This window comes from Cricetulus griseus, chromosome 2, assembly GCF_003668045.3.
Source record: "Cricetulus griseus strain 17A/GY chromosome 2, alternate assembly CriGri-PICRH-1.0, whole genome shotgun sequence".
Lineage (NCBI taxonomy): Eukaryota > Metazoa > Chordata > Mammalia > Rodentia > Cricetidae > Cricetulus > Cricetulus griseus.
In genome coordinates this window covers 401,963,295-401,981,633 of record NC_048595.1, presented here as the reverse complement: position 1 = coordinate 401,981,633, position 18,339 = coordinate 401,963,295, and the positions used below count along the sequence as shown (strand labels likewise).

The 18,339-nt window shown below is 37.1% G+C and overlaps 1 protein-coding gene across 2 annotated transcripts in view; it reads left to right on the top strand.

The window, feature by feature from the left end:
* The window catches only part of LOC100759871 (collagen alpha-2(V) chain), a 136,133-nt gene extending 119,736 nt beyond the window's left edge, over positions 1-16,397 (top strand). The window contains exons 44-54 of one of the 2 annotated variants that reach the window (XM_027396819.2): positions 593-700; positions 1,736-1,789; positions 3,801-3,908; positions 4,407-4,460; positions 6,631-6,738; positions 7,375-7,428; positions 9,066-9,173; positions 11,052-11,343; positions 12,674-12,861; positions 14,183-14,422; positions 14,703-16,397. In XM_027396819.2, coding sequence (XP_027252620.1) covers positions 593-700; positions 1,736-1,789; positions 3,801-3,908; positions 4,407-4,460; positions 6,631-6,738; positions 7,375-7,428; positions 9,066-9,173; positions 11,052-11,343; positions 12,674-12,861; positions 14,183-14,422; positions 14,703-14,849 — 1,461 coding nt within the window. In that variant the 3' untranslated portion in view covers positions 14,850-16,397. The remainder of the gene's footprint in view (positions 1-592; positions 701-1,735; positions 1,790-3,800; positions 3,909-4,406; positions 4,461-6,630; positions 6,739-7,374; positions 7,429-9,065; positions 9,174-11,051; positions 11,344-12,673; positions 12,862-14,182; positions 14,423-14,702) is intronic. The other variant, XM_035440936.1, reaches the window with a different exon arrangement.
* Positions 16,398-18,339: the final 1,942 nt, after the last annotated feature.

Here is an 18,339-nt window from a genome sequence, read left to right as displayed (position 1 = left end):
CTCATACTCTTTGGAATACAGAAGAAAGTTTGGTGCTGTAAAAACTCCGAAGTGATTGATGTTACCAGTGAGTGTTTACAATGTTTGAGGGGGAACTGGTGTTTTTATGGGATGTGGACAGAGGTTGGACTTTTGGTATACAAAACTAGAAGACCTTTGGGTAAAAATATGAAGCCAACAATTAGGAGTTCAAGTTTATCTTGATGATATCAGAATTGAGGCAAGAACTGGAAAATAAAATTCTTCAGTGATGAGTCTAAGGTACTGGAACACATTTAAAACAAATGAGCTGAAAAAAAGGGTGTATATCTTGGTAGTGATACAGATTTCAGAAGGGCAGCCATAATTGACTACATACATTTCAAACACAAAACACAGGTGGTACAGAGTGCTTCTCATCTCTTTGATATGTCAGGAGTAATGTCATAAGAAGTGAGCATGTCTTTAAGCAATCATGGGTGTTGTAGGATACTGAACAATTATTACTGTAGGAGGAGAGGACTGAAGTACTACTGAATAAATGGAGCCTTATGGAAACTGGTATTCCTAATTTTTTTCTGCAGTGGTTGACATATTTGTGCTTTAATTCCAGGGCACACCAGGAAAAGTAGGACCAACTGGTGCTACAGGAGATAAAGGTCCCCCTGGACCCGTAGGACCCCCAGGCTCTAATGGTCCTGTAGGAGAACCTGGGCCAGAAGTGAGTGCTGTAACTCTAAAGAAAATACCTTCTCTTTTAGCTGAGTGTGATGGGAATACTCCTTCCATTATGAAGTTGATGTAGATATTTAGGAATGGATTGCACATAAGAGCTTAAAAAGATTTTGCCAGGCTGTTTAATGCACTCCACCTCCCTAGAGAGTTGCTAAATAATAGAGAAACCAAATCAGTGCCCTTGTACTGACTTTCATAAAAGCTGTGCTGAGCATTTTCCTTGATTTAGCTTTGGAGAAATTGTTTTGAAGGTGGAAGGACATAGCCATTCATCTTTCCCTTGTTACTGTAATGGGATATTTATCAAAATTGCCAAGCTTTGCAGTGATAGGATTAATGAAACTATTACTGCTCATGAAGAAGAGAGGAAGTAGAGGACATTCTTCTTTATCACTATAGAGTAACATTGTGGTTGTCACGTCCCTTTAGTTCTTTTGAGAGGAGATACAGTGTTGACAGGCAATTTGAGATTGGAATACCCTTCTGCTTGACAACTTAAATGAGTCAATTGCCAAAAGATCATGTTCTCATGAAAGAATTAATCAATGATTTCAAAGCTAATTTTATCAAAAAATTAAAACATAATTCTAAAAAGTATTAAAGCGAAATAAAGAAAGAATAATATACACTTTAAAATGAAATCTTACACAATATAAACAGAGTTATCTGGTTTCAAAACCTTAAAAATATTAATTGGAAAAGCAAAATGGGAATTCAGACAAAGTGGGAATTCAGAGCAGCACTGTAATGCCAATATATTTCAATGTGTCTGAGGACTTTTCCTTTTTAAAATTGAGAACTAGAGGTGAATAATTCGAGCCAATAAGAGTATGGTAATTTTACAAGCAGTTGAAAATACAAAGAAATTAGCAGCCATCTTTCTCCTGCTAAGGTTCCTACTGAGTGCTATTTTATAGTTCAAAGAGAAGTACAGTACAACATGTTGCTCCATTTCCTGTGAACTGGGATGAGAGTAAAAATCTCCTCATGAAGCAATGTCTCAAATGCTGTTCTTTTTTAGGGTCCAGCTGGTAATGATGGTACCCCAGGACGGGATGGTGCAGTTGGAGAACGGGTAAGTTCAGTACTACTGATTACAGTGCTAGAGTCACATAAACCTGGAATCACTGTAATTCTAGTGTAATGATGATGATGATGATGATAACAGTAATAAAAAACCTAGTCTTTATCCCCATAGGCCCAGTGCAACTCTGAGTTTTCAGATGGCAAGCTTTTTAGTAAGGTTATAATCTTGGATAATCTTTTAAATGAAGTGATATTTGGATGCATGACAAAGTATAACATATTTCAAGAGTAAGGAACTAAAAATTGTTTTCATATTTGGTGTGACATAGAGGCTTTGTGTGAAGATGTAAATGGATCTTCTAAATTTCCATATCACTCACACAGCTGAATGACATCTACATTTTTCTACTCATTCCCTAAAGAGATAACTTACAAGAATATAAGCCATGATGCTTGCTAAGTGGTAGACATGCTTTGTGTTTTTAAATTAGGCCTTCATTGAGCTGACAATTTTCTCAGGTGTATCAGAGGCTGACTCTTTTGGTGGTTGCACAGCTGTTAGGAAACAGAACCAGTCACCAAGGACAAACCAGCCACAGGACACTGAGTTTTCTGAGTCATATAACTTAAATATGCTTAGTGCAAGTGTTTATATGGTAACATCAGGCTTAAAATTCTTCTGCAGAGTAAGGACTCAAGAATGCTAGTGTACTATAACAGGAGTGTGGAGTATTTTTTTTGGGGGGGGGGAGTGTCCTGGGCTCAAACTCTCCTTATCTATCATAGTCACAGAAAATTTTCTAACATCTGGAGTCTTTGCCTTTGCTGGTGTATACATGGAATGCAGAAAGCATTCAAAGGTCTTGAAATGCACTCCCTGAAATATTATTACAGCTTCTTGAACTCCTAGGTGCACTTTAAATTGCTGTTTTGTTTTTAATCACAAAGTTAAATGCATACAGCACAGGCAATTCCTTGTAAATTCCAGTTGTTTGTGTGCTTTAAAAGGCTTGTTTTCAAAGTTTTCTCTTCAGTTTATTATATATGTGCTCTTTAACTTAGATGCAAATGGTCATTCTAGCTGCCAAATTATTTATTTATATTTCATGTATGATTACCATGCATGCCAGAAGAGGGCATCAGATCCCGCTATAGATGGTTGTGAGCCACCATGTGGTTTCTGGGAATTGAACTCAGCAGCTCTGGAAAAACAGCCATTGCTCTTAACCGCTGAGCCACCACTCTAGCCCCCAGATCATGCTCTCCAGCTGCCCTAGCTGCCAAATTAATAAGTCAAGTAAGAATTAATTTCTGTCAGAAAATAAAGTTTGACTCCCTTTATTGAGTCATTAATTGTGTCTGTGCATGCTCATGCCACATTGATTTTACCTTGCCAACACAATGAGCTTTGTCATACACATATGACACATATGAAGCCTTGTCATAGGGGTCATATGAGTGAAAGGAGGGAGGACTCTTTCTCTCCCAATTCTCCCAAGTGAGACTTGAACAATCTGAAGAAGTCTTTGTTTGCCCCTCAGAAGCAGTTACTTTGAAGGGCACTGTAGTATACAGGACTACAGCTGTCATGGTGTTTGCCTTCTTCCATGAGGTGGGGAAGGGAAAGTAGTAAAGAATCCTCAGAATCAGTTTTCTGAGACTCTGTGGAGCTGAAAATGTAGGAAGTGGTTTCCTTAACGTTTTCCCACTCTGCAATGATAGTGTGTTTTACAAATGTGTAACTCCTTTGAAGACTACTAGCCTAGAAAATTAAACTAGCAAATGTTATCTTCTGGGGGCAATACTCCTATACTCTAAACAATCTTAACATAAGGAACAGCAAGACCTGAAGGAGGATGAGATCTGAAGCTGAGGAGAAGCAACCCTAGTTCCTTGAATATAATGTACTGAGTAGTGAATAAAAGCAAAGTAGTTAAATAAAATAATAAACCAACTTGTTTGAAATGATGTATTTTCATATTGTGTATGATGTGAGCAATATATAATATTGTTGCTATTATAGAATAAATAAAGAACAATACTCTTTCTATTCTTGTCAGGGTGACCGTGGTGACCCAGGGCCTGCAGGTCTGCCAGGCTCTCAGGGTGCTCCTGGGACTCCTGGGCCTGTTGGTGCACCAGGAGATGCTGGACAAAGAGGAGATCCTGTAAGAAAGTCAATTTCACACTGACAGTTTTACAACACTGATATTCTATCTTGTCACTATGTGTATATATATCCTATCCTGTATATGTTATTAGCTAAGAACTCTAAATAATGACAATTATGAATTAAAATATATGCTTAGTTTAGAAATGAGTTGCTTTTTGAATATTATATGATCTTGATACAGTTACTTTAATTATCTAAACAAGTTGTGATTTATATGAACTATAACACATATAAATAAAATTAAGTAGCAATGTCATTTAATAATCAACAAAAGTGAACTTCATGTGGTAAAGCTAATAAAACTATTAACTGTAATGGGTTACTAGAGTTAGTGCATTCTTACTTGATGTAGAGACATTTGCCAGACATTAATGAATTAGCTATAATTGTGCACATTTTATTTATATCTGTGTTTATGTTAATATGTTACTCATATTTATATTCATATTTACATTTCTATTTTAAGATAATAAAATTTATGATTTTTTTCTAGGGTTCTCGAGGCCCTGTAGGACCACCTGGCCGAGCTGGAAAACGTGGTTTACCTGTAAGCTCTATCTTTTCTGAACTAATATATGTTTTCTTATATAGAATATATAGATAAAGAGGAAATATAATTTAAGATTCATAAATAGCAAGGAAAAGAAATGCTGCTAGATAGTTATGACCCAAAGAATCCTGAAACTCTGTGAGATGGTACCAATAATGATTGTAGTAGGATGAGTAGCAGTAAGGAATATTTCAGAAAGACAGAAGACAGATTTTGGAAGATTTTATTACAAAGAAATGATGGGAATGACAGTGTATTTTAAAGCTGCATTAAAAATCACAAGGGGATTGAGTTTAAAGTGATATAGGGAAGATCGAGTGTCTTTGAGAGCAATAGAAGTTTTCTTGCTTCAGATGTACAGTGGCTCAGGGAGTTGGGGGGAGATGAGCTCCTGGGATATCAAAGGCTGACAAATTTTTCCCAGCCAGGGGATTCCAGGTCCATGTAGATTTCATGAACAAAATGCATGGTGAGTTTTTAGAAAGAATTTTGCCATAGGTCATAGATGGGAGTTAGAGAGACAGGAAGCAAGCAGAGTCTTGAACAGCAAGTATGTCCCGGGGATGGGTTGCCATTGCGATGCTAGTTTAGGGACTGTTTCTATGACTTATGTCAGAAGCTATGTTGAGGCATGTCGAGGTAATTTGGTAATTCTAGTGGCCTCCTTATGACATTTCCCAGTTGCTCTTCATCGCAGGTGTCTGCGCTAGATTTTTGGTGCTATCTATGTTCAGAGCTTCCAGGCAGGTTTACTTTTATCTGTTATGGACAGTCTAATGGATCATCTTATCATGTTCATATATCAATATCTAGTGTTGTTTTTATTTATAAAAAACTCTCCATTCTACCAGGTTGTTTTGAAATCCAAATTAAACCCACTAAGCAAACAAAATGAAACGTAAAAAGGGAAAAATATTAGTCTAAAATCCAGTGGATTTGATCTTTCTAGCCATTCTCTAAAGTTAGATTAGTAGGGTTCCAATTCTTCCAGGAAACCAAGGATAACACATCTAACCCTAGCCGTTTGTCACTTGTCCACTCAGTGTGAACCACTGAACCCTGAAGCAGTGTTTGCTTTCTAGGACCCAAAATAAACGACAGAATCCGCCTTTACCACTTCTCTGGATGTGGCTTATATCACAAATAGGATTCTTCTTTATACTTTTTTTAGGATCAGGATCCTTGGATTTGAGAACAAACTGTTGCAGATATGATAAGAATGACATTGTCTTTTTCTCGTGTGTGTGTGTGTGTGTGTGTGTGTGTGTGTGTGTGTGTGTGTGTGTGTGTGTGTGTATAATGAATGTAACTTACTGATATTTCAGTTTCATTGCCCTATTTTTTTTAAAAAAAGTTTTTTTGAGAATTTTATACATGAGTACTTTATTTACATCATTTCTACCCCCCCTCTCCTTCCTACTCCAAGTTTTCCAGTGCTCTCCACTTTATCTCAGTTTCATGACTGCTTCTTTAAATGTCTACACACACGTATATATAAATACAACCTGATGAGTGCATTTTTGCATTGATCCTTTGTATATATGCATTTGAGGCTGACCTCTTGTGATCAGATAACCAATCAGTGGCTTGTTCCTGGAGAAGCCTAATCCCCCCCCCCCCCCGCTCTTCTTTGATATTGTGATTTTCCTTGAATCTTATGTGTAGGGGTTGTGTCATAGATGTGTCAATCATGCATGGGAAATCCCATGGTCAGTTATTCTCTGCATTTTGACCAGTGTGGATTTCTGAGAGGGTTCTGATGAGGCTCTAGAACTTTACCTGTGGATATATGTATAAGTATTTAGAATACAGTAGGAAATTAGTTTACAGTGTTCTCCTCTAGGGTCCATGATCTCACTAGCCATGGGTAATTTGCTAAATTTCTAGACATGAATCACTTCCTGCTGAGTGAGCCTTAAGTCCAATTAGGTGGTTCTTGGTTATTCTGAGGTACAAGTATACCTACTGAGCATTTATTTGTTTCTCAATATAATCCCAGCAGTCCTAGCCCATCCTTTTATTTCCATATGTAAATTTCGTATTCCAAGAGGAAGCATGGACAATAAAAGTTACTACTAAATTTTAATTTCAGAGAAACCATTTAAAAATTATAGTAAATACAATCTTAAAGTCTTGAGAAGTAATATTAATGACTGATTATTTATAGGGACCCCAAGGACCTCGAGGTGACAAGGGTGACAATGGAGACAGAGGTGACCGAGGTCAGAAAGGCCACAGAGGCTTCACTGGCCTTCAGGGTCTTCCTGGCCCTCCTGTAAGTTGTTTGTTCAAGCATTGTCTCTCCCTGAATGTGAAAATATACTGATGTATTCACAGGACTACCAATCTCTCCATGAAATAGATTCATGCTTTTGTAAATCATTTTAATTTAAAATATCCTTGATCAATAGTTATATAGTTACCTAATGTAAATGCCCATACATATATTGTGGGGGATGAAATAAAGCAAAAATCTTCATGACCCTTTACCTATATAGTTGACTTTAGTATTAGTTGAATGTTAAGGAAGTTAATGGCTTCATTTCTAGTGCTAAAGTTAGTAACAGAATACTCTCAAAGATAAAACACAACACAATGCAAGATTTATATTTATATTTATATTTATATTTATTATTTCCCTGGTGCATGAGCTAGCTTTTTGGAGCTTATTCACTATGGTGGAATGCCATGCTAAACCTTCATGAATGGGGAAGGGGTTTGGTCTGGTCTTAACTTAATGCACCAGGCTTTGTTGACTCCCCATGGGAGGCCTTACCTATGGGAGGAGTGGATGATAGGTGGGCTGGAGAGGTTGGAGAGAGAACTGTGATTGGAATGTAAAATAAAATTTAAACAAAAATTTAAAGGATTCATATGTTTTAACAATACTTTCAATATCCTTTCTCTTTAGGGTCCAAATGGTGAACAAGGAAGTGCTGGGATCCCTGGTCCTTTTGGCCCAAGAGTAAGTAACAGAAACTCTTAGGTTTCAGGTGTGCATAATAAAGCCTTTAGTGACATAATACTGTTTCTTGAGTACAATATTCCTGGTATTAAATATTGATTGGTTTATGGCCTCTGAGGTTGGCAGAAAATGTATGGGAAAGCCTTAGCAAGCAATTTAAATATAAATATTCTGGAATTTGACATATCATGTATTGTACTATGAACCAATGGTAAAACCTCTTACCTGGGTTTTTATATATTTTTCTATTCAGTTTCTTATTGGGTGTTAAATTTCCATTAAACATTAATTCTTTGAAATGATTGGAGTCACTCCTGAAGTGGAATATATTTTTGAGATAGAACTATTTCGTTCTCTAATTATGATAAAGCCATAGAAGAAGTTTATAAAAAGATAATTTGGAAGCAAATCATAAACAAAAATCAATATTTGTGGCTTTTAGAAATTCTAAAGTAATATAAATGCTGCTTCTTTTATGTCTTTAGTGTCCTAAGGCAGCTCACATAGATATCTAGGGAAATAGAAAAAATTAGAAATATGAATTAGCAAAACAAATATGCTATATTTAAGTACAACATAAATATACATAAATGGAGAATAATATTAAGAAGAGGGCTAGGATATGACGAGATTCTGTGGTGTAAGTACTGAGATTCAATTACACCAAACACTCAACTTATATCATATCCTTCTAAAGTATTGAAATTCCAACCAAGTTTTCTGAACAATTTGATGGGACAGTTTCTACCAATGAAAACTGGTGATTAGCATGTGTCTTAGTTAAGATTTCTATTGCTGTGAAGAGACACCATGATCATGGAAACTCTTATAAAGGAAAACATTTAATTTGGGTGGCTTGCTTACAGTTCAGAAGTTTAGTCAATTATCATCATGGTGAGGCATGGTAACATGCAGGCAGACATGGTGCTGGAGAAGTAGATGAAAGGCCTACATCTTTCAGGCAACAGGAAGTGGTCTGAGATAATGGTAGTTTTTTTTTAAGATTACAGAATGTTTTATTATGAAATTAATAACAAAAAAGGAGTGCTTGAATACAACAAAATCATTAATTCTCCATAATTTGTACTAGAATTGGATCCAGAACAACAATGACTTCATTCAAGTTGAAATGTGTCTCCTTGCTTATCTCAAGACAATATTTAATAATTACCCATATCCCTTATGCCAGGACTAGTCTACAGCCATACCACCCTGAACACATCCAATCTCATCTGATCTCAGAGGCTAAGCAGTGTCAGGCCTGGTTAGTACTTGGATGGGAGACAATGTAGTTTCTTAAGCATACATGAGACCTCAAAGCCTGCCTCTACAGTAACACACTTCTTACAACAAGACCACACCTCCTAATGGTACCACTCCCTTTGGTAGCCATTTTATTTTAAGCCACCATAGCCTTTTAGTATTTTTAACTTATCTTGGTCCTCTACCTAGAATTAATAATAGACAGTTCACACATAATGAAATTATAAATGTAACAAGATGATGAAAGGCAACTTACTAGTTATTATGACTAGAATCTGAGCAATCATGTAATTATTCAATCTCTATAATCATTCTTTTATTGGAGAGATATTGCAAAGTCTTTCTTCTAAAATGCAGTTTTTGTGCTCTGACAGGGTCCTCCAGGACCAGTAGGTCCTTCAGGCAAAGAAGGAAACCCTGGACCACTTGGACCCATTGGACCTCCTGGTGTTCGGGGAAGTGTAGGAGAAGCAGGACCAGAGGTAAGCTCACAAGAGTTTTCATGGAAGATGCTGATGTTAGGATAGGGTCTATCCAAAAGCATCTGTGCAACCTTGTCAACAAGGGTCTTAAGTGACTCCTCCAATAAACCTAGAAGTCCCACAATGGAAGATTATGTACTTAAGTAATTGTTTCAAGTCTTTTAATACACAGTATTTAGAACATACAAAAATGAAAGTTCAAGATATCAAGTCCTTGAATTGATATTATAACAAGATCAAATATCAAGCAATGAATGCATTCTTATCAAAGTTGTACAACTAATGTCTTGTATGAAATTACATTTGTCTTAGTTTGTTTTCCTGTTGCTGTTTAATACCCTGACAATATCAAATTAAGAAAAGGTTTATGTTAGCTCGTGGTTCATAGGACAGTCCATTATGGCAGGGACATCAAGGCATCAGGAGCCTGCAACAAGATGATTATATGAATTTGAAAGTTTTCTTTACTGAAAGTGATGTTCAAGATTTCAATTTAAAGTTTCCAATTACAAATCTAAGGGTATTTAGTATAAGATGATAGCAAGAAATGAACAATATTAGTCTCTGGCTTCTTTGTCCTTAGACATTCATCGTCTATCTACACACGCATATACTCTGTGTATCTAAGCTTCTGTCTGGTGCTTCTTTGATCTCATTTATCTGACCCTACCTTTTTAGTCTTTGTTCCTCTAGAGACGGTGCCATTGATTCAAATATTTATCATTTTTACATAGGTGTATAGGTTTATTCTCATCATAGTTAAGAAAGTCCCCTCCTTCTTTCTCCATGAAGAGAAAACAGTCATACTGTTTATCTATGACTTGTGTGGCTCTTGATGTACTTTTTATGGCTGGGTGTTCTTGGTGAGATGAGGCTAATTCTCTCAGATTAGTGTAATAGAATGTATGGGATCCCGATGAGCTCTCAGAAATCAGTCACCCATCTATCCATCTATCCATCATCTGTCTGTCTCCCTATCATCAGTCTTTTGAGAATATGAAAACATTGTCATAGAAGCTATGATGTGTTGCCTGGAGCCCCCAGTGAATGACAGCCAGTATTGGCACATCAGGTCAGTGCTCTCTACCTGAGATATGGACACCATGTCTCTTTAGTTACATGGCTCTTTCAAGACTCAGTTCTTTCTCTGAAAATGCAGAAGAATTAATGGAAAACACTCAACTTGTAATCTTTACTACTTTTTTCGGCTTATCTGAGATTTTACATCCTTCAGTCTTCGTGAAAACAGAAGAGCAGGACCTGTTCTTAAGGCTATGAAAAGGCTAACTGGAACTTCTCTTCGACTTTGTTCAGGATAGAGAATTTTCACATTCACCATAATTCACATACATACAAAAAGACTTCCCGTCTTTCTTTTCCATCTGGAGGAGCCAAGACGTTCCATGTTGGGGGTCTTGTGATTATTTCCCTGGTATTTACTTGCAGACTTATAGAACTAGATTCCACACCCTAGCAGCCCTTTTGCCTTCTGCACATAGCTGTTTTTGAAGAATTCCAGTTGTATCTTGCCCAAAATTGTTTTGAAAAGAATGTAACTCTGGATGTTCTTCACATGAGATACATCATATCTTCAAAGAAGACATCAAAGTGAAGAGTTTGGCTTTAAGCTTTGTTTATCTCAGAGGCTGAGTTGAAGATTTCTTTTGCCTGAAAAAACAGCTCTAGATCACTTCCCATTCTTGCAATCCTATCTGTCTCTTGACAGTCTAGCCCTGCTTGTTTAAAAAGCATGAGTCACACTTCTTCAGTAATGAGGAGTTGGTGTGCCAAGTTGTAACTGCCAGTGCACTGCACAGCAGCACTTTAGTAATATAAAACAAAACACTATTAAATGTCTTCCAAATTTCTCCTATTTAGGGACCTCCTGGTGAACCTGGGCCTCCTGGTCCTCCAGGTCCACCCGGCCATCTTACTGCTGCTCTTGGTGATATCATGGGCCACTATGATGAGAATATGCCAGATCCACTTCCAGAGTTTACTGAAGACCAGGCAGCTCCTGATGACACAAACAAAACCGACCCTGGGGTCCATGCTACCCTGAAGTCCCTCAGTAGTCAGATTGAAACCATGCGTAGCCCTGATGGTTCCAAGAAGCACCCAGCCCGGACTTGTGATGACTTAAAGCTTTGCCATTCCACCAAGCAGAGTGGTGAGTATATGAGTGAAGCAGGTTGTTTGCACTGAGTTATTGTAAACTGCAATCCAAAATACTTTTTAACTTTATAATTAATGATAGACACAAAGCCAAAACTTTGAACATGCCACAGAACTTATAGTTTTGTGGTAGAGACAATTACATGAAAAACTCTACAGTAAAGATGATAGGTAACATATACAATAGAGATCATAGCCTACAAAACCTAATTTTGTGGAAGCAGTCTCAACACATACATATGTACATTCAGAAAATACTTGCTCATGCATAAATAAAGATGCTCTCTTACCTACATGATCAACCAGAATTATAATTAGGTAAACCATTGAGAACCCAGTAAAGTACTGATTTCCCTATATTATTTGCATATGGGATCTTCTTATTGCAATTTAATGTCCTACTAATCACTCTTTTGCAACCCTTCCTGGCAGCATCATGTATAGTGAACTTTTGAGGCAGTTTGGAATGAAGTAGGGCTTCAACCTTAGTTGTACGACAGTGTTCTCAGTTTGCCTTCTTCAATAATTTTGAATGATGTAATTAGACCCAGAAAAGGCATATTTAAAACTATGAGTAGTAAAATACAAAAGTTTCAGTTGACTTTGAAATGACATCAACAGAGACCACTCAAAATGTTTTCTCCAAAACAACACACTTTTCTTATTAATTGTATAATTTACATCTCCATTTTCATTTTATTCAAAATTTAATTTTTATAATTTATGTATAATGGCACACATGTGTATATAGACCTACATAAATACATGTGAGTGAATATATTTATTTGTATATTTATGTGACTATTTATCAAATATCAAGTACTGTCTTGGTATTATTTGGAAAAGTGTTTTTGAACAGAAGTTAGCATGGAGAAGGCTTCCAGTGCTTAACAGTTACATTTCTCCCTATATGTATTTGTGAGTGGTTGCATGTATGTGTATTGTGTGAGTGCATGTGAGCATGTAGAGAAAGCTGACATTCGATATCTTCTTCAAGTACTGAATGTCTTACATGTTAAGACTGTTTTTAGCTGAGTCCACAGCTCATTGTTTTAGATAGTCTTGCTTGTCAAATTACCCTGGGATTTCTGTTTCTATCTTTCCATACATGGGATGGTGAGTGGATCATGATATCCACCTAGTTTGTATAGATTTTGGGGATCCTAACTCAAGCCCCCGTGCTTTCACAGCAAACACTTTTCCTGCTGAGCCTTCTCCCTGTTCCCTTTTTGAATAAATGATCAGTCTCCACTGATTACCTTAGAGACTCCTAATCATATTTGAGATAATCTCCATTTAGCAGATATTTCTATCTTGAAAAATAGGTGAATATTGGATTGATCCTAACCAGGGATCTTCTGAAGATGCAATCAAAGTTTACTGTAATATGGAAACAGGAGAGACATGTATTTCAGCAAACCCAGCCAGCGTTCCACTTAAAACCTGGTGGGCCAGCAAGTCTCCAGACAGTAAGCCTGTGTGGTATGGTCTCGACATGAACAGAGGATCTCAGGTGATTTACTGTTCACTCTGAATTGTATTTTCTACTTTTTATTATTTATTTTGTTTCCACATTTGTTAAAACAATGCCATTATTTTTAACTGGGTTTATTTTTACTACGCTTACTTTTAAGTGATATGTTCTCATTAGAAATGCAAAATCTTTTTCTAAACAAGTTTTATCAAGATTAATTAATACGGGTTTATAATTATGACTTTTCCTTTTTCATAGAATGAAATAAATAATATTTAATATTAGTGTCTTTAATACAAGTCACTGACTATATTGTGGAGTAGAGTTGGAGGGGTCTTGTTTCTGCTCTAGGAGACCTGGTTCATAATTGAAACTTATAAAATTACTAAACTTCTTGAAACCTTATAGCTACTTTAAAGTAAGGGAGATGAGACTGACCTCACTGTCTCTGTGAACGTTAGTGTTTAGTGTAGTGTCTAGAATGATAAATGATGATACATATTAGATAAATTCATAAAATAAGGGGATCCCTTACAACCTGTGAAATATTACTTAAAGTTTACCCATTTTTCTAATGAGGGAAATTATGTTATAATGTTTCTGGGTTCCAGTCTACTTCATGTTTCTATTGCAGTCTTGTGTTCAGAGCTTATCAGACTGGTGTTTCCTGTTACAAAAGCACATTTCATATCACCTTACCTCCTCTGCTTCCAACCTTGCCCCAATTAACATGTTATGGAAGAGTTATAATGCTGCATACAATAAGCTAGAATCTTTAGTAAGATCATTTAGTGAAAATAAAATTTTAAATTTAAACAGCTGAAATGTAGATTAAGCAAAAGAGTATTCAGAAACCAAAATGATGCCACTGAAAACAAACCCAAAGCCGCAGATGAGAAGGAGAGTGAGTGGGAAATGTGTTTTGGGTACTTACATTATAGAAAATAATATTTTTTGACATGTATATAACCGTTCAGTGAAACAGATTTGTACTTATACTTAATTTTATTTTTATTCTAATTAGTGAAAAAATTGAGTTGTATCTATTAAGTATAATGCATATAATATGTATATAATTGAAGCAGATTTAAAAATATTTAACTTTTCTCTGGGAAATTACAAAAACAATTTTACCTCTTATTTGAGGTAAGGACACAGGCAGGTACTTGTGACTATGGATAGATGTTTGAAAATATTTTCCTTTGTATAGGTATAATATTGTATGAAAACAAAGTAGTATTTTTCAACTTTGACTTCTCTATAGTCAGTTAATCCTCTCTCTGTCTGTCTACCTGTCATCAATCTGCTATCTCTTTGGGCAGCATCATGAATCCCCAGGTATGTCTTGTCATTTCTCCAGTTCACATACGGAGATTACCAGTCACCTAACACAGCCATCACTCAGATGACCTTCCTGCGCCTCTTATCCAAAGAAGCCTCCCAGAACATCACCTACGTCTGTAGGAACACTGTGGGATACATGGATGACCAAGCCAAAAACCTCAAGAAAGCTGTGGTGCTCAAAGGGTCTAATGACTTAGAAATCAAAGGAGAAGGAAACATTCGATTTAGATACACAGTTCTTCAAGACACTTGTTCTGTAAGTGCCTCTGGAGCTACGCTCTTCTGTAACTTCTCTCCTTTCTTCAGCCATTAAACTTACTGAATCTCACTTTGAGTCACAAAGTTTTGTAAGTCTACAATTGAGAAGCACTGATTTGCATGTCTCCTTTCTGCTATGCACACTACTGCCACACTTGCCTGAGCTGTACATATCACTGCTTTTTATGATATAAAGAGCTGCCTGGGGAGGGTGTTGCTGTGTAAAATTTTTAGAACAATTGTATGTACTATTCACCCATTGCCCTATTGAATTCCAGAAGCGCAATGGAAATGTGGGCAAGACCATCTTTGAATATAGAACACAGAATGTGGCCCGTTTGCCCATCATAGATCTTGCTCCCGTGGATATCGGCAACACAGACCAGGAATTTGGCATCGAAATTGGGCCAGTTTGTTTCATGTAACAGAAGCCCAGAAGCATTGACATTGCCATCAGTGACCAACACCATGACATTGAGCACTGCCATCAATGACCGCCACCGTTCACAAGAACTTTGCCTGTTTGAGGTTGATCCTGAGACTCTTGAAGTGATGGCTGGTTCTGCACCAGCTTTGTACATATGGTCTGAAGTGCCTGGCCTCCTTAATCCTTCAGAATATTTATTTTACTTACAATCCTCAAGTTCAATTGACTTAAAATATTTTTCAATACGGCAGTTTAAATTTAAGATGACCAATGACAATGACCACCTTCACAAAAAAGTAAACTGATTAAAAAATAAACATGTTTTCATCAATTCATTTCACTGTAATGAATGAGTTGCTTAGTATTTATGAGGAAACTCTTTTTCCTAGCAGGTAGCTTACAGAGCGGGGTGAATAAAGCCTCAGCACATGTTGACTTTGCTTGGCTGCAGTCTGGAAGGTAGAGAGCAATGCCCTTCTGTGTCCTTTTATTCCCAGATCGTCAATGAAAAACAAATGCAAAATATTTTGCTTTGTGTCTGAAGCTCTCATGCACATATTGATATTGTACAACCATTATAGAAATTCTTTAAAGAGAATATAACGTATCACTTTTCCAATTTCTTAAATGAAATTTTTAAACAACACATAGTTACTGAATTTCAGGAGGAAAAGAACCTCATAAAAGTGCTTTGACTTTCCAATTTGTGTTATAAAGACAGATTTTTTTTTCTTATTTCAAATTTAAGAGTAACATTTTCCTATTTGTTGCAATCTTTCAATACAGGTAGAAGTTGTATATGTGCTTTGTTATCTAAAAAGATATTAAATGAAAAAAAAAACCCAAAATGATTACCCACATAACTTTCTAAACACACCCCAGTAACTGAAGTTGAGACTCTCTGACAGGTACCATCTCATTTTCCTGAAGCCTGTCATAAAGGAAAGGTCTAGAAACCCAGAGTTACGATGATCACTCAAATCAAATGTGAGGATTTGAATTAGAACATTCATAGGAAAATATGATCCCATATTTCTTAGTATGAGCTACCTCATCTCTAGAAGCTGGGATAGACTTCCTGTTCTTGTTTATACTTTAGATATTGAAAGGTGCTGTGCTTCTGTTGTTATTCCAAAACTGGAGATAGGCAGAGCTGAAATACTATTTCTTTTCTTTTAATGATGGTGCTAAAATTATTTCAATAAAATTCTTTAAAAATAAAGATTATTTCATCAATGCCATTTGTGAACACAGAACTGTTAAACATCCCATTTCTGAGAGACAGAACATTATTCCTAGTCCTGTTGAATGTTCCCCTCATACTATATTTGGAACGCTTTGTATTACTTGCATGTGTCTTAGTCCAGTACACACAGTTCCCCTTGTGTCTCAAGGTATTTTTTTCTTAATTGTGTTTTTTTTCTCCATTGTTATTTCTTACTTAAAAATTAATAGTTTGGACCTTCCCAAAGGGCAAGCCATGCACACAACTTTGGTCATGTATCTCTGCAAAGCAAGGAATTAAATGCATGCTTCTGTCATGTCAGTTGTTCTCAGTTTGTTGAATTCCTTTGAACATATTAGATCCTTCTGGCTTTCAACAGCGGAAACTAAGGGTTTTTTGGTAGTTTTTGTTTATCATTTAATAGAAGATACAACTAGTACCTTCCATTACGTATGCACTGGCTTACAAATAAAAATCTGTGATATTTCCCACAAAGGCATGATGACATCGATGAAGATAGCCATTGCCTCAGAAAACTCCAGCCAGTGATTGATAAAGAGTAAAGGAAATGAAAGCTCCATGGTTGAATAAACTGACTATAAAACATGCCTCAATGTGTATAAAGTATGAATTCATCTTGAGCATCATCAGCATTTTATGTGTAATGTTTGCTTCACAACTTAATTTTTCTAATTTGATTATTATCTGAGCTCTACATCTTGAATATTTTTTACTTCACCTTTATGAGTATCATTATTGGTACTCTGTTCTACAGATTTGTTAGAAAAGCAGGGAATCATATTCACAGAGAAACATAGATTTTCTTAGTATTTTTTGCTAGGTTACCACATATTCATTGAATGAATGACAAAAATGTAATACTATATAATTGCAAAGCACACTCAGAATATTTATACTTGATTCATGTATTATTTATGCATATGCCATTATTACTGTTTTATTAGTTCTAGCATACAAAGTGCACAATAAAAGAAATGATTTTTGTTCATGGCAGTAGTGTCATACAAATAACTCTTAGGACTCAATGGAGCAAAACAGAAATATTAGAGTGAGCTACATGAAATAAAACTAATAATAATAACAACTTATCCTCCCATAGGAAAATTAATACTTGAAGGTGATTTTTTCTAAATTAATAACACAACAAATTTAAAAGTGTTGCCACAGAAAACAAAACAAAAGCAAAAACAAAAACAAAAACAAAAACAAAGGAAGAAGCAATCTCCGTGTGGAAGCTGCAGTGTGACACAGTGAGTCACACAGTAAACCTCTTAGTCCATACATACATCTTTACTTGTAAGTGTTCATTGCAATGGATCATTGATCTAGCTTGAGGCCTCTGGCTCTGCTACCCTATTGATAATGTTCCTCCCTGGGACTTCTGGATATCCTGTTGTTGCAGGATGTGTCATGGAGATCCTGTAGCTTTGGATCTGTCCTCTTCACATGCTCCAGCAACTCACAGATGAGGTTGGTTTGGGGGTGGGCTGACTTACAGTCCTGGTTCTGGGCCTGGGTGGTAGCTGGGTTGGTCGGCCTGCCAGCTTTCCCTCGTTGTCACCACCAGGGTAAGGTCTCTAGCACTGCCTCTGCTAGTTCACCCAATGCAACAGGCAGCAAGGAGCAGGGCCAGTTTTGCTGCCCTCAGGTCAACTTGCCTACACTGATACCACCAGGGCCAGCTCTCCTGTTTTGCCCAGGCAAGGTATAGGACCCACTCTTCCTATTTCTACAGTTGATGAGGTCCAGCTCTTCCATTCTCATGCCCCCGAGGCTGGCTCTCCCATCTGCCTCAGCTGGCAAAGGGTTGGGGAGGGCATATTTCCCTCACCCATGATACCACATGGAATATGAGGGAGGGGGCAGGTGCCACTTTCTTCTCACAACCACAGGACTAACTCACCTGTAACCCTGCCAACAGTGTCAACTTTAGTGTGCTCCCCAGGTGAGATATCAGGACTACTCTTTTCTGTGCTGCAGTTGGTGAGGCAAAGGGCCAGCTCCTCTGCCTACCACCAGTAGCAGGGGGTAGCAAGGGACAAGAGGGGGGCAGTTGGCAGTGCTCAGAGGACAGACACAGCTTCCCCAAAGCCACATGACCTCGTGGGGGGCAGCAGGTACCATAATGGATAGTGAGAAAAAGGGTGGAGAATGAGAGAGGGGGCAGAATGATTCGTGTGCTGGGGAGAGGGGCAGATCTGAACTGGTGGATGGTGAGGACCAGGCTAACATAGATGGCTCA